The sequence below is a fragment of the Brassica rapa genome, chromosome A07 (genome assembly GCF_000309985.2).
Source record: "Brassica rapa cultivar Chiifu-401-42 chromosome A07, CAAS_Brap_v3.01, whole genome shotgun sequence".
Taxonomy (NCBI): domain Eukaryota; kingdom Viridiplantae; phylum Streptophyta; class Magnoliopsida; order Brassicales; family Brassicaceae; genus Brassica; species Brassica rapa.
Window position 1 is genome coordinate 17,606,485 of NC_024801.2, and position 15,440 is coordinate 17,621,924.

At 34.3% G+C, this 15,440-nt stretch overlaps 3 protein-coding genes and 1 long non-coding RNA gene across 7 annotated transcripts; 3 read left to right on the forward strand and 1 right to left on the reverse strand.

The window, feature by feature from the left end:
• The first annotated feature begins 157 nt into the window (after positions 1–157).
• On the forward strand, positions 158–2,524 carry LOC103829966 (mitochondrial uncoupling protein 1). Its single transcript, XM_009105656.3, has 9 exons — positions 158–410; positions 847–1,062; positions 1,146–1,224; positions 1,302–1,435; positions 1,525–1,623; positions 1,720–1,824; positions 1,901–1,975; positions 2,068–2,154; positions 2,258–2,524. Exons 1-9 carry the CDS (start codon positions 333–335, stop codon positions 2,297–2,299), a joined length of 915 nt encoding a protein of 304 aa, XP_009103904.1. The 5' UTR covers positions 158–332; the 3' UTR covers positions 2,300–2,524.
• LOC103829965 (reticulon-like protein B12) lies at positions 2,411–3,668 on the reverse strand. Its single transcript, XM_009105655.3, has 4 exons — positions 3,335–3,668; positions 3,060–3,240; positions 2,752–2,963; positions 2,411–2,674 (listed from the first exon to the last, which is right to left on the reverse strand). Exons 1-4 carry the CDS (start codon positions 3,402–3,404, stop codon positions 2,526–2,528), a joined length of 612 nt encoding a protein of 203 aa, XP_009103903.1. The 5' UTR covers positions 3,405–3,668; the 3' UTR covers positions 2,411–2,525.
• Positions 3,669–3,934: 266 nt separating this feature from the next.
• LOC108869050 lies at positions 3,935–6,865 on the forward strand. 3 transcript variants are annotated; one of them, XR_001955250.2, is made up of 4 exons: positions 3,935–4,563; positions 4,825–5,054; positions 5,162–5,642; positions 5,746–6,865. It is a non-coding gene; the product is annotated as an uncharacterized LOC108869050 (long non-coding RNA). The 3 variants fall into 3 exon arrangements; XR_004449084.1 differs by having other exon boundaries at positions 3,935–5,054; XR_004449085.1 differs by having other exon boundaries at positions 3,935–5,054; positions 5,749–6,865.
• A 5,319-nt stretch (positions 6,866–12,184) lies between these two features.
• On the forward strand, positions 12,185–14,114 carry LOC103829967 (FKBP12-interacting protein of 37 kDa). Of its 2 annotated transcripts, XM_009105658.3 has the most exons (10): positions 12,189–12,388; positions 12,471–12,523; positions 12,607–12,665; positions 12,777–12,813; positions 12,916–13,003; positions 13,090–13,154; positions 13,243–13,263; positions 13,365–13,412; positions 13,617–13,694; positions 13,784–14,114. In XM_009105658.3, exons 1-10 carry the CDS (start codon positions 12,361–12,363, stop codon positions 13,976–13,978), a joined length of 672 nt encoding a protein of 223 aa, XP_009103906.1. In that variant the 5' UTR covers positions 12,189–12,360; the 3' UTR covers positions 13,979–14,114. The 2 variants fall into 2 exon arrangements, with proteins under 2 accessions (XP_009103905.1, XP_009103906.1); XM_009105657.3 differs by having other exon boundaries at positions 12,185–12,388; positions 12,607–12,813.
• The last annotated feature ends 1,326 nt before the right edge of the window (positions 14,115–15,440 follow it).

Below are 15,440 nucleotides of genomic sequence, written 5' to 3' on the forward strand. Positions count from 1 at the left end.
AACGTATAAAAGGAAGAATATATTTTTTCATTAAATATTTTATCTGTATTAATTACAAAGCTTAATATACTAATCAAACAAATAAATCCAAATGTACTGTGACAGTGACTCACACCTACAAGTGTATAATATATATAAAGCACTGCTACCTTTGGGCCCATGACCTTTTTGTTTCCGTAGCAAAGAGAGGGACGATCTTTACTAGTAACTGAAACGGCTCTCGAGGCCAAGTTGCGTAGCCGTAATCTTCGTCACTCTTCTCGAGATTCTCCCTGTGTTGGATTTCGATACCCTAACTTCCTCCTCGTTTACAATTTCTCGGATCGAAGAAGATGGTAGCTGATAGCAAATCCGACCTTTCATTGCCCAAAACTTTCGCCTGCAGTGCCTTCTCTGCCTGCGTCGCCGAGGTATTCTCCCGAATTTTCCATGCGTTTCGCTGCGCATGCTTCGATTATACTCGCAATGTATCGCGAATTTTCTCGTATAGCTAGAGAATCGTTTGTTCATGGATTCGATATGCTATTTCTCCAGACTATATGCTCATGCTTAGCTTTGATGGAACTGATTCGATTTCTAGAATATTTAATCTCCATGTATACGAGGTCAGATCTGTGGCTAGGATTGTGTTGTGGCGTTTGGATTATGCTTTGATTCGAGCATTGTATTTAATAATGTTATCGAGAGATGGATCAAAGATTATGGAAAACACGACGATAATGAAAGATTTAGATTAGACCGAGAAGAAATTTTGTTAGCATAGCCTTTATACGGTTGATCGATCTCACCGAGTATATATTTTTTGAATTTTTTGATGCAAATTAAGCTCTGGATATCATATCACAGGTATGTACGATTCCGTTGGACACTGCTAAAGTGAGGCTTCAGCTCCAGAAGTCTGCCATAGCTGGAGATGTGACTTTGCCTAAGTATCGTGGACTGCTGGGAACTGTTGGTACCATAGCAAGGGAAGAAGGGCTTCGTTCACTGTGGAAAGGTGTTGTACCAGGGTTGCATCGTCAATGCCTCTTTGGAGGTCTAAGGATCGGGATGTATGAGCCGGTGGGTTCTTAAATCTACTTATATCTTTCTCTAGAAAATCGTAGTTACTGCTCAAAAAGCTTAACCAATCTGTTATCATCCAGGTTAAAAACTTGTACGTTGGGAAAGACCATGTCGGCGATGTTCCGTTGAGCAAGAAGATCCTTGCTGGTTTGACCACAGGTGAACATAACGAGAGAACGGTTTAGAAGAAACTCAGATTATATGTTTGTCTCATGTTGTTGTTGTTAAACTCTCAGGTGCGCTTGGTATCATGGTAGCGAATCCCACTGATCTTGTGAAAGTTAGACTTCAGGCTGAAGGGAAACTAGCTGCAGGTGTGCCAAGACGGTATACTGGATCGTTGAATGCGTATTCAACCATTGTGAGACAGGTATTTATCCTGCCATGGAAGTTGGGATCATGCATAGGTTAAGGTTCCTAAAACTCTGCTTCATATCTATGTTAACTTGGCTCTGGCAGGAAGGAGTGCGAGCTCTGTGGACTGGTCTTGGACCTAATGTAGCTAGAAACGCAATCATCAATGCTGCTGAATTAGCGAGTTACGATCAAGTGAAACAGGTATGGAACAAACTAATCCCCCTCTCTTGTCTAACTAAAGGATTCTGATATCTGTAACAAACGTTCTTGTTACATTTTTTTTTCTTTCTCTTTCAGACAATCTTGAAGATTCCGGGTTTCACTGATAACGTTGTCACACACATTCTATCTGGACTGGGAGCAGGTTTTTTTGCTGTCTGCATTGGTTCCCCTGTCGACGTGGTATGATATCTCTACACATGAAGTTGAACCATGAGGTCGTCCACTATGCTTCCTGATTTTTTCCAGTATGGCACAGGTTAAGTCAAGAATGATGGGAGATCCTTCTTACAAAGGCACTATTGACTGCTTCGTCAAAACACTGAAGGCAGACGTAAGCAATTCTTCTTCTATGCCCTCTATGGAAATAACATAACCCACAGAAAGTTTATAACTCTTTGGAGTTTTTTTTTTTTGCCTCTGCAGGGACCTATGGCATTTTACAAGGGTTTCATCCCCAACTTTGGACGACTTGGCTCATGGAACGTCATCATGTTTTTGACCCTCGAACAGGTAACAGCTTATTACACTGTTATTCGTTTTGAATCCGTCCACGCAAACCCTTTTGTCTCTCTTTCTCTTCTCTAATAACGGTTTTTATTATACTTTGATCCAGGCAAAGAAGTATGTCCGGGAACTAGAATCGTCCAAGAAATAATACTTACAAAATTTTAAGCAGACAGAATAAGAGCAACTTTGTTTTCTTCTTAATTTGGGTGATCGAGAGAGGGGCCAGAACAGAGTTTTGTTTTCAAGCAAAACTGTGAAATAAATTTATGTGGGTGCTGTACCATTTAAACATTCATCAAAATCATACATTTTCGTCTTTTCTTTTACAAAACTGATAAATCAGGAAGAAGAAGAAGAAGAAACTCTTACAGTATTCAGCTCAGTTTCTTCTTTATCAGATAAGACCGTATCTCGAATCTATGGTAAAGCTCTTTAGCTTTGTTGTAGATGAACGCCAGAGTTCCATCTATGCAATCCTCGTATCTCTCATAAAAAGCTGGAACGGTCATTACCACCAAAACACCTGCCGAAACAACCAGTGATGTAATGAATGAATATCCAGCTGTAAAGCATTCCAAGTCTATGATGAATATTACTTACCGGTGTGGCAAAGTGTCTGAAAATCCATGAGACTTCCAACGAGTGAGATGAGAAACAGATAGACAGCTACTTTGATAAACAACTCTGTGTCTCTTCCCATCGCAACGTCATACGTCACTTGAAGTAGTTTGTTCACATGGAAGCGTAACAACTTGGAAGCTACTTCAGCCATTTCTTCACTTATTTGAAACTCTGGCAATGGCGGTGAGGGCCTAATAAGAGCCAAAGGATATATAAAAAAAAATTACAAAGGAAGAATATTTTAATTACAATTGGATCTCTTGACAGAGACACTTTTTTGGTTTTACCTGTTGAGAATAGATGCAGATTTGGACCAGAGGAAGAGGATAGAGAGCAAGAGGAGAAGAACACTTGAAAGAAGAGTGAGGATGGTGTACGCAAAGCTCTCAAACACCATCCATGAGCTTATTGTTACTGTAACTATACCAACACTCACGTTCTTGTTCCTCCACAGGATCACATCTGCAACTGCAGATTCATTTCATAAGAAAAGGGTAAAAGAGATCAGAGAAATCACTTAATCTTTATAATTGATTTGGTAATGATATATGGATTCACTTACTAATGCCACCTCCCAGAATCTCATGTACTGTTCTCTCTCTTTTGAACAGCTTGTCCGAACAAGAACCCATAAGACCACGATTTTTTTAAGGATTCCGATCTTCTCAGATCCCAGAATGTCAGAAATAGACAAAAATAAAACTAATCCCAACAGGCTCAAACCAAAAGAAGAAGAGAGCAAAAGAAAGTGATGAGACTAAAGTTGGGTCATCACCATCATCATCAAAGCCATCAACTTTGAATATATATATAAATTAATTAATAATAATATAAATAATTATTCAAAGCTATGCTATGTATGCTCTGTTCAGGAAAGCAAGAAAGTGTTTGTTGGCCTCTCGATTATCACCTTCCAGCCTAAAAGTGTCATCCCTTCTAGTCCGTGTTTTTTTCTTAAACGGTAAAAGTTCGCTTAGATGGAAGGAAGACATTTATTCCATTCATATGTAGAAAATAAAAGACGCATTATAAAAGTTAGTAATCTAATATTTTTGTCAATTCAATTAATTGATTCACTAGAAATATCTAACCTATACTAAAAGGGTTATATGAGAAGTAGAGAGTGTGTCCACATAGACAAATTAAATCTGCCAATCATATGTTCCCGTTTTCCCACGTCAGCATGGTTCTGAGTTCCTTTTAAACCAAAGTAATATGTCGTCTCCAATTCTTCCGCTTTGTTTTCATCGTTACGAATCTCTGCAAATTGGCGTTTAATTGAAGATATTTACAGATCAATTCAATTGAGATTCACATAAATTCGACGATTCATGTCCTATATCTCTCCATCATTCTTAAAAATCGTGAGGGTGATCTCAACATTGTAGCGCAGATAAGCAAGCTCGGGGTTGGACAGGTGTACGCTGCCTCTGTGATGTATGGGTATTTCCTGAAGCGGATCGACCAAAGGTTTCAGCTCGAGAAGGCCATGAAGATTCTCCCAGGCGGGTCGGATGAAGGTGAGACTGGCATTGAGCAGGCGGGAAGGGAAGGAGAGAGAAGGTTCTATGAAGAAACGGAAGAGACGTATCAAGCTGTTTCCTCAAACCAAGAAGTTGGTTCGTTTGTGGGAGGGATCAATACGTCTTCAAACGGAAGAGACGTATCAAGCTTTGTGTGTTAACAGATAACAGAAAGTTTTGAGCTTTATGTGTTCTGTGAATCTATCGCTTGATCAATCATTGTATGAGAAGCAGTTTTACTCTTTGTGTGTGGTTTGTTCAGTTATAGGTATTAGCTGTTTCCTTTTGCTTTATTCAGTTACACTTAGAGAACATGGTTACAAATTTTCTTTTTGGTATGTCAGTTTTTTGAAAGGACATGACCAGAAAGTAAACATTATTTCTGTGGAAACATTCTTCAGATGGCTTGAGATTGGTATATTATCTGCTAAAAACGTGAAAGAGATGTGTGCAATAGTTTCCTGTTGATTACTTGATTGGGTATAAGTTTTGTAAATATTGGGTATCTCCTTTTTACCGGTTGCTGCAGAGAAGGAGCTTTGGCCAAGGGAAGAGAAGAGTGAACAAAAGAACCAGCTTGGCTCAGAAGGAAGATGTAATCAAGAGAACTGTTTATGTCTCTGACATCGATCAACATGTTAAAAAAAGGGGAATCTGTTGGTTTTAACCTTTCGTCATTGGGATGATCTACCCAGTACAAATTACTCTGTCATGAAGAGAGCATTTGATGAAGGTTGTAGAGGCGTCATCGCTAAAACGGTAAGATTTTCTCAGTTTTAGAGTAGTTGAATCTTTTTTGTGCATGTTGACTAAATGTAATTGGAATTGAGGTCACGTTATCACTCATATTGTATGCTAAAGAGCAGAATCAAAACAGCTGCTAGAAAAGTTGTGCGCTTCTGGAGGACGTTTGCGGATGGATTAATGCTAAAGCCTTTGTTCCAGTATGGGCTGAGAGCCTAAGATGACTTTTAACAGAGCTGTGTGGCTTGTGCCTGATTCTGACACTACATTTTTAGCCAATTAAATAGTTTAATCAGTTCTGATCATTTAGTATTCTGCTTCAGGGACGGACATCTTCCTCGCAGGCAGCTCAGATCATGGTACGTTCATATATTCTGTTTTTTTTTTTCAATTAAACAGGAGCCTTAGACATTAACTAATAACAATAGTTTCCTACGCAGGGGAGATCACATAGTTAAATAAAAACTCTGTTTTTTTTTGCCAATTATCTCTAACAGTTTCTTCGTCCTCAGCTCTCTTAAAACACTGTTAAGTTATGGTTGTAGAGCTGTGAAGTTTAAGACAGCCGAGTCTATGTTTCCCAGTGCAGATCGAAGCTCTAAGGTAAGCTGTAATAAATAATTTTGCTTTTGTTAACATTTTACGATTTGTAACAAGTGCCTCTTTAATGACTTCTAACAAGCTGTTTTGAACTGTATTGATGAAGTAGGAGGAACAAGAGAATGATAGACATAGATCTGTTATGGTTCAGAGCACAACAGATTGAGATTTAAGTATGTGGAGCTCATCAACAAATTGAACAAGTTCAATTCCAAAGTTTAACATCTTGGGGGTAATGGCGGATGGGAGTTATAGGTTGCTGTAACGAGAGCGCTGAAGAAGGATTTAACAAATAAGGTACAAGCTTCATTTCATAAACATTAACACACAGTCTTTGCATTGGCTGATGGAACAAGCTTTATTTTTCTTTGTGGTTACATGAATCTACTTGCTACTGGTTCGGGTTTGGTTTTGAACATGTTTCTGAGATTGACCTTGACAAAGATCCGCTAAAGAAGGTAAAATTGTAGGTGTATTTTTTACTAAAATTAGAATCACTATATTAGTGTCTTGCTCTTCCTCTTATTCTCTGTTTTATGATTAGTAGGACGAACATAATATTTCTTGGAACAAAAATCATTGCTTTCTTTTTGCAGGACGGTTGTTAAAGAGACTAATGCAGGGGAGAACGTTGATTGTGGGAACATCTTCAAGTGGTCTCACCTCCAAAAGGTGGACGTAAGTGGTAAGATTTTTTGGAAATCAGCAACTGTGAGAACATCTTCAAGTGGGCTCACCTCCAAAAGGCTAGCAATAGCAACTACCAAGGTGACCAAGAAGGACGAGTGGCTTAAGTGAAGATGATGAATTACCTGGATGCAGTACTTTTTGAATAATGCTTTGTACCGATGTTGTTTTCCTTCTTTTTATAACCTTTGAGTACTCTAATGGGTTTTGATATGTTTTGAAACTCTCTATGAAATGCTTATTTATCAAATTTATTACATCTCATTAAATCAATAAGATTGGCTTCACATGCTAGCACATATTTTCATAACAAAATTAAAAATACTACATATAAATAAGGATTAAAAACGATGTAATTCATATATGAGCTCTTCTGTGTCCAATGAACGTTCAATGTAGTAAAATGTGCGTCTAACAATTCAGGAGCATTAACAAATTTAACAATATATGTACATACATGTACGCTTTGAACATGATAACACCCTCTCTATGTACGCACATTTCAAAAGTGTTGAAAATTTATAACATACTTAGAAAAACAAATTGTATAACAGAGGTGTTGTTATGCTTTCGTAAATGATCATGCATTACTTTCAAATATTTGTTATGCTTTCGTAATGGTGGTGACCGAGTGGCATTTGTACTCTAGGCACAAGCTTAAGACATTTCCAATATATATTTGAAATATAGGTGGTACAAATAAATCAAAATATATGTAGAACAGGTTGAAGAAAAAACTCAAAAAATAAATATTCTAAGACCCTTAAAAATTACTTCTAAAGCCAAAGTAAAATTTAGTTCGTGTATCTTTAACAATTATTTTAATTCATTATTTATTCATTTTGCTCATTATGTAATACATAGCTTTTGATAATAAAAATAGCAAGTTTTTTTGAAACACCTAAAAAGGTAAGTTTTATTATTGAAAATTTAGTTAGACAAAACAATGAAAATAACTAAGTTCAATGTTAAAAAACTAAGTTCAATACGATGTACATTAGATATACGACTGAATATGATTCCAAGTATTGATTATATTAACTAAGTTCAATGTTAAAAAAACTTCATAAAGCCACTTAGAAATATACATATTCATAACCAATTTTTAAGGATTAAGTGTCTGTATTTTCTTGAGCCCTCATATAATATTTAAACTGAAATTATTCATATATACAATAAAAATTATCCCCTCCATAATACTTAAGAGGTATTGTATCTTACAATCTGTTCAGTGATAGATTCAGAATGTGGATAATATAAGGGCTACACGAGTATTTTTCCTGCAGCTTTTGAAACTGAAGGAATGGTGGAGAGCAACTATGATGCTGCTTCCAAACTAACTGGTGGACGTAGCTCTCAGGGGTCAATCATCTAGGGTCATCTCTTTTAGGGAGGGTAGGATCGGATTTAGAGTCAGAAGCAATGGTACTACTCTTAATTATTCCGAAGCTCATGTAATATCACCTCCTCCCCACCAAGCGCATGCTTATGAGATCATGAATGTAAGCAGCAATATCAAATGGTGCGCCTCGAAAAATATTTTACCGGAAGAAGATTCCTTTTGTGTTGCTCTTCGTTCTATCAATCACAACGCACATGATAATTCTATATGTATAAGTACATATGAGTCTTAATATTAGAAATTATGTGATGTAGCATAAATTTAATATTTTAAGAGGAAATTTATCCTTTTAGTTATTAATCTAGACAAGATTTAAAACAATGCAAACATATCTTTTAATAAGAAACTATGTATTTTCCTGCACCAAGTGCAGTAGAAAATTTAAAATATTTTTTAACAGACAAATATAAATTATATTTGTAAATAATTTTTTATTAATACTGTAAATTTTCTTTTTTATCATTATTTTAATATTATTTGATTTAATTAAACATAAAATTTATATAAAAATAAAATAATTTTGTTTTTTAAAATTATGTTTAATAAATGCATGTATATATTTAAAATTAATAGATAGATTTATCTATTTATTTTAATTAAATATATTAAATAAATTTGTAAAATGTTTTGTATAATTATTAAAAATTAAAATTAAACAAAATTTATAAAAAATTTATATATATAAGAAACTAATGATTTTACGATTAAATTTTTATAATTTTCTAAAAAAATCTATATACATTTTTGAAAATTTTAGTAATACAATTGTATAATTTAAAAACATATAATTAAATAATATTTCGAAATTTATAATGCCTTATTTGAATATATTTATTTTAATAATGATTTATGAGTTATTACGATATTCTAAAAAATCCAAAAATATAAATCGACATTAAATGTAATATATGAGTTGTTACCATATTTTAAAAAGTTAACATAAAATATAAATTAAACATTAAATGTAATTGTCCATGTCATATTAAGTTATAAGCCATGTCATCAATTTTAGTAACCATGACATACTATTTTTGTGAAAATAATGGTAGAAAGACATATGGGAAAATCACTTCTCAAATAATGTAAAGGGGATGACCATAAAAATTAAACTGTTGACAAAACCTAAAAAAAAACAAAACATTAATTAAATGGATTAGGGATGGTAAGTATAAGCTAAGAAACAAAGTTCTAGATAAGGAGGCGCTATTTGCTCAAAAAAAAAAGATAAGGAGGCCCTCAAGTTAAAGTGGCTGATTGTAACCCCAACTAAGTTGAATTGGAAACTGTAAAAAGATGTTTTAATTGTGAATGACACCTTCTCTAAAGTATTTTCTATTTTTAATCTACAAAATATTAGATATCTATAACAGAAATGGAACTTACTCCAATGTATTATTATAAAATAGCAATTTCTATTTATAGAGTAGAAAATATAGGATTTCTACCTCTATTTCTATTTATAGAAAAAAATAGTAATCTCTATTTTTTAGATTAGAGTGAATTTACTTCTAAAAGCTATTATAGAAGCAAATATGAAGGTGGTTAGAGATGTAGTCAGAGCTAAGACTCTATATTTTCTTTCGGAATAGTTTGAACTAAGAAAATATACTTATTTATAAAATTATATGCTTGATTAAATTGACTATGAATAAATTGTTAAGATTTTTTTCTTATAAAAAAATAACAAAACTGTTTGGATTTTGTAGGGCAAAACATACTATTATTATGTTTTTGGTATTTTTATTTTGAATTTGTTTGCTGCATGGAAAGAAACGCATTTGACATGATCTCAGGATTCTTTTAATATACATTGCTCTTAGATTTCAGCTGCTATTCATTTCGCCACTGCTTTTAACACAAGAACAAATTTATATAGATTTTTTAGTAGCAAAGAATCAATAATCAATAGTTAAAATTTAAATATTCATATTGGTTAATATTAATATTAAAAAATAGTGAATTATATATTAGTTTAACCATATTTTCATTTGAAAAACTAATAAACGAGAAAAAGAATAATTGAATTTTAAATAAGAATAATTAAAAAATATTCAACATGCGTACCAGCTTATGTGTATTTTCTGATATTGAAAAAAATATATTGAAATTTCAATAATTTCAAAATTGTTATTACCAAAACAATACAAAAAACTACAAATTTTTCTAATAGTTTTTATAGTGTAATTAGTATCAGTGAAAAAATATATTAAAAACACAAATTATAAATAATCTAAATTTAATTTGAATATACAGAAATCGCACTCTATAACCATACAAAAAACTAAAATTTGCCAAGTAACCAAAATCTCATTCTTTCTCCTCTCTTCTCTTCTTATCTCTCTCTACAAATTTAATTTTGTTTGTTTTGGTTATTTCACTAATTTACCATTGAATATATGGGAAAAAAACCCGGGCGTAGCCCGGAAAAATCTCTAGTTGACCGAAAAAACGAGCAATTTTGTGCTGAATTCAAATATTTATTTATTTTATTTTTCTTAAATGATAAATAAGCAAATATTTGCAACATTTATAATTTCTGCAATGTTTTTAAACTGGACTGAACAATGAACAGAATATATAACTGACTTCTTGATTCCAGTCTACGATTAATCCATTGACTCTTCCAATCCAATTACTTATTTCTTGGCGTTGCATCTACAGCTCATATTTGTCTCAGACACTGATTAAGTTGGGAGTTCTAGTTATAGGACTTTTAATTAAATAGTATATGGTTCTAATATGTATTATATACACGTAGATGGTTGGTTAATAAGAATATTATTTTCTCATAATTCATTGGTAACTTTTGTATATGTTAAACTTGGAAAATGGGTTCAAGAACTTGACTAAAAGTTATTTGTGTTTGTATGAAAGTCTTTAAAAGAAGTCTTGAAAATAATTCTAAAATCAGATTAATGATGCAAATGTATAGGTGTATCTTAGATGAGTTTATAGGTGTATAAACAAGTTGATTATTTAAAATAATTAAATTACATTTCTTTTACTAAAAAGTTTGACATCCTGCTGTCTGTAAAATATAATCTTTATTTATAGTATTTTCAACTCTCAGATTATGAGTGAGAAGAATCATTTGTACTTTTAAATTTCATAACACATAAAACTTCAGCCAATAAAATTCATACTTCAAAAAAATGTTGCTTACAAACGCTCTATATGGTATTTAGGCACCAGCCAATCTCTTGCCACATATGTTCTGATAGTTTATTTGAAGAATAAAACATGACATTGGAAATAACATGTACAGAAAGAAAAGAGTTAAAAACTAAGGAAGAATTGACTAAAATATTGGCATTGGTAGTACTTGTGTTTTTTATCGATTGAGAAATCGTATCCAGATTAAATGCATGGTATGCAATACAAGGCTATGACCGTGGTCATAAGGATTAAGAAATGTTTTTTTTTTGGTAAAAAAAGGATTAAGAAATTTTGATTGAATAGAAAGAAGTGATGAACAAACACTTAGCTGGAGTTGAAACAAAGCTAAAGAAACAGGGTAGAGAGCCTAGGACAAGACGGTCTCAGCTTCTTCACCATGACTCTTTCCACTATCTGCAAATTGCAATGATTAGTAATAAACATTTTTAGTGTAGATTTTAATAAATTCGGCTTTTGAGCAGCGAGTCAGATCCACATTTCTGCACTTTCTCTCCCAAAACAATCGACTATGTGTGTTTGAGGGTAGTGATTTTATAGCTTTTGGTGTCTTCATCAGTGTTTCCAGGGTCACCCCTCTCAGATTCAGATTTACGAAGATGAGTCAAAATGCTCTAGTGTTATCGTTTTCTCCACAACGTTAACGGGTGGGTCTCTGTTTACGGCGAATTCTTAGGAAGGTCCTCCGCTCTGGTTGCTCGTCAGGGTTCGGTGTTCGCTCGCCGTTAGAGGACGTTGGTGAAGCCACCACATATCGCTAGTTAGTCCTCGGGGCTTGGTCCTATCTCCCGGAGATGGGAGTTTCAGCATTTCTAGCTTTTTTTTCCATGATCTATGTCTTTTTTTAACTGTTTTGTTGCTTGATTGTTTAATTATTTTTATCTATATCTAGGAGTCACCGTTTCTAGCACACCGAAGAGATATAACAATAATATAGTATAACAATAACTTATTTTTAATACATATATATATTTATTAATACATATATATGTGTATTTATTTTTAAAAAACAAAGGTTTTATAAATTCGTAATATATTATTTAGAAAAAAATTAAAGATCAAGTCGAATGTTTATGCAACTGTCACCTGCCCTCCAACAAGGAGTTAGGAGTAGCTCATCTCCATGTCATGACCTCTTCTCCACGACTCTCTTGACTACCTACAAGGCTATACAATAGTCCAGTGCATCTCTTGAATCCTTTTTTGTGTAGGCTTGAGTCTCAGGCAAAGGCCTTTTCTGCCAATAGTACGTCCAAATTATTATGCATCTTTTTAAATTTTATTTACATTCTAGTCCCTGGAGAAGGAAAGAATTACATATGTAAACCAAACCAAAACCGTATCCAGACCGCGAACCGGGTTGACCCGATTCTCTCCTCTTCCTCCAAACCTTAAAAGGTAAACCCTAAATTCCCCAAATCCCGTCTCACTCAGCATCGACATCCTCGCAGAAATCTAATGGACGGAGGAGATTATTCCGCTTCAGGTCGTCTTCTTCTTCTTCACATTCATGCTCTTTGCTAGATCGCAGTGGATTTTTTCCTCATTGTTGCATCCGTTTGTTTCAGGTACTAAAAGAAGCTTCGAAGACGATGAAATTGATAACTCCGTGTCAAAGAAGGTACTTTTATTTGGGTGATCATTAGAACTTCTATGATTGAGTCACTGAGAGATTCTTTGTTTGTGATCATCATCATCATTCAGCGTTGCACTTGCACGAAAGTGGATGAAGAAGCTGCGATGATTGTTTCACTCACAGAGAGGTTCTGTATCCAATTCCCTTTCTTGATTCTTATTTTTTTTTGGGCCTTTAGCAGAAAAGTGTTTGCTTTGATGTATAAACTGCTTTTGCTTTCTCTCTCTCTCTGTGGCAGTCTTCAGAGCTGTAAAGATGAGCTTGCTTCATGTCAAGTATTGTTTACTAATCCTTAGTCTGTTTAAAAAAAATTTTAGTTTATTTATTTTTCTACATTAGTGTTCTTTGTTGTTGTCTGACTTGTTTTGTTTGGTCAGAGTGAGCTTGAATCAGCCAAAGCAGAGATTGATAAGTGGAACTCAGCGTTTAAGGAAGAGTCCTTTGTACCTTCTAGAAAATCTCCTGGTTAGATTTCTGTTTGCACTTTCTTGAATATGCGATGATGCTTATACCCTTTTGATATTTCCTACAATGATTCTGTTTTCTTTCAGAACCTCAGTTTGTGATTGACTACATCCAAACTCTGAGATCTTCCAAGAAGTCTTTGAAAGAAGAGGTTGGTATTTGGCTAACAATTTATTAATATGTACAAAGGTCTTTATGTCCGAACAAGTTCTAATGGTTGCTTCTCTCTCTCATTTCAGTTGGAAATTGCACAAATGAAGGTAAAAGTCTCAAGGAATCATATTGCCTTACCGCTTGTTTTCTTAGCACATTACATGGAAACAATTGTCGCTAAACGTAGTTTATGGATTTGTATCTATAGTTAGCTATCCGTGATCTGAAGTCTCAGCTGAAGCCAGAGTCAATGAAGGTATACAGTCCCCACCCGCAAATGTTTATCATTATGGTGCAAGTTACACAAAGCTAGTTGTTGAAGCAGCTTGAACTTTTCTAGGGATACATACTTGTCCAACTTTTTTTTTATGTTATAGTGTTCCTTTGGGGAGGATGGTCTTTCTCGACCTTGATTCATGTAAGAGGGAAACTTTCTCCTTGTAACCCTTTTCCCTTGCAGATAGATGAGGATCCAGAAGTCGACGGCGAGCAGCAAGGATCGACCCCCGCTGGCACCTCACGTATTGCATATCTCGAGGTAATCAACTGTAAAATCATCTTCTCAACTTTTGTTCTCATTTTACTTGTATACACTTTAATACTATACTGTTTCGATTTTTTTTGAAGGATGAGTTGCGGGCAGCAAATACGGTGATCGCAGAGTTGAGGGAGGTTCAGGCCGTGAGGGTGGATGCACTGGAGAAAGCGCAGGCCACGCATGCTAAGGAGTTCGAGTATCTTAAGAACAACATGCTGGCACTACAACAATCCCGACGCTTGGTTCTTACGCCTGCACCTGAGAATGCTGATGCGCAGAAGTGATGTTATTATATTTTCGCATTTTAGTTTGAGTTTGAACTAATAATGTAATCGAAGAAAACATACTGATTTTCTGTAACCACCGATTAACTGAAAACGGTTTAATATTTTGCTGCCAAATCATTAACACAAATCAAAACTTAAACGAGCAACTCCCTCAAACCAAATGTGATCATTTCTGTACAGTAAAAACTCTTATAGATTAATAACGTTTAGATTAAATTACAGAGATCAATTACAAAAACATCTTAAAATGTATATTTTTTTTTTTGGTTAGACAATTTGACCCATTTGTTTATTGTTTCTGGTTAGACAATTTGACCCACTTGTTTATTTCTTTTTACGGTTAGAAAATTTATTTTCTGGTTAGACAATGTGTCTTCTCTTGTTTTAAATATTAAACAAAAAAAAAAATATGCGTTCACAATTCAATAAAGCAATAAAAAAGTTTGGTTTCTAAAACATGAAATACTATTAGTCTATTACAAATCTTCAACCTCATCATAAATCTCGACAGCTAATTTGATACACATTGCATGAATGCATTGGTCAGAAAGTCTTTCAAAACCATAACCAAATCTCCTTACACTCTATATACTTCAGAGAGTAAACACCACACTCACCAGAGTTGTCATTCTGGGGCACACTATTAAATCTTAAACTCTTTAACTGATGTGAACTCTTTTCCTCAGCTTTGCAGGAACAATTTCATTCAGCAATAAAGGAATCATCTTCGTGAAAAGACAACACTTTTCTATAAGATCTTTGTTTCTCATGACAACTGACTGTGTGCATGGATTGTTTGCTTCAACAGATCCACTTCTAAAGCGACCCAATGGTTACCATTTATCAAGTGGGAACATACAATTGATCCACATCTGGACTGAAACTGCCGAAATCTGAGGAAGAAAGAGAAGTTGATGCAAATGGTTCATGAAAATATCGTCTGCCTTAGATAATTACTTTATAAAAGACCAGATTTTTCTTATTGCATTGGAGTGGTGAGTAGATATATTCAGAGTTTGAGAGAGTCTCATGGAACTGCAATGAAATAATGCTTACGGTATTTGCAAGGTATTACTACTCTCGGCTTATCGTTTGGATGTTCTACTACAAAGATACTGAAACTTATTAACTACAGTTATAGTATCCATAATGTTGATCCTGATGATGGTGAGAGCATGACTGGACACATTCTCTACCTCAGTGAAAGTCCAATTACTTGGTGTTCATAAAAGCAAGAGACATTTGTGTTATCATCGTGTGAGGCAAGTTGGTACCGAGTCAGCAAGACAAGTAATTTGGCTTCAGGACTTGCTTAGTGAAGTCACGGGAATTTCATGTGAGAAAGCTGTGATCAGGATTGCCTGAACAAAGAATCCAGTCTTTCCCGGTAGAAGCAAGCATATACACAAAAGATATCACTTCATATGAGAATGTGTTGAAAAGAGATTAGTGGAAGTAG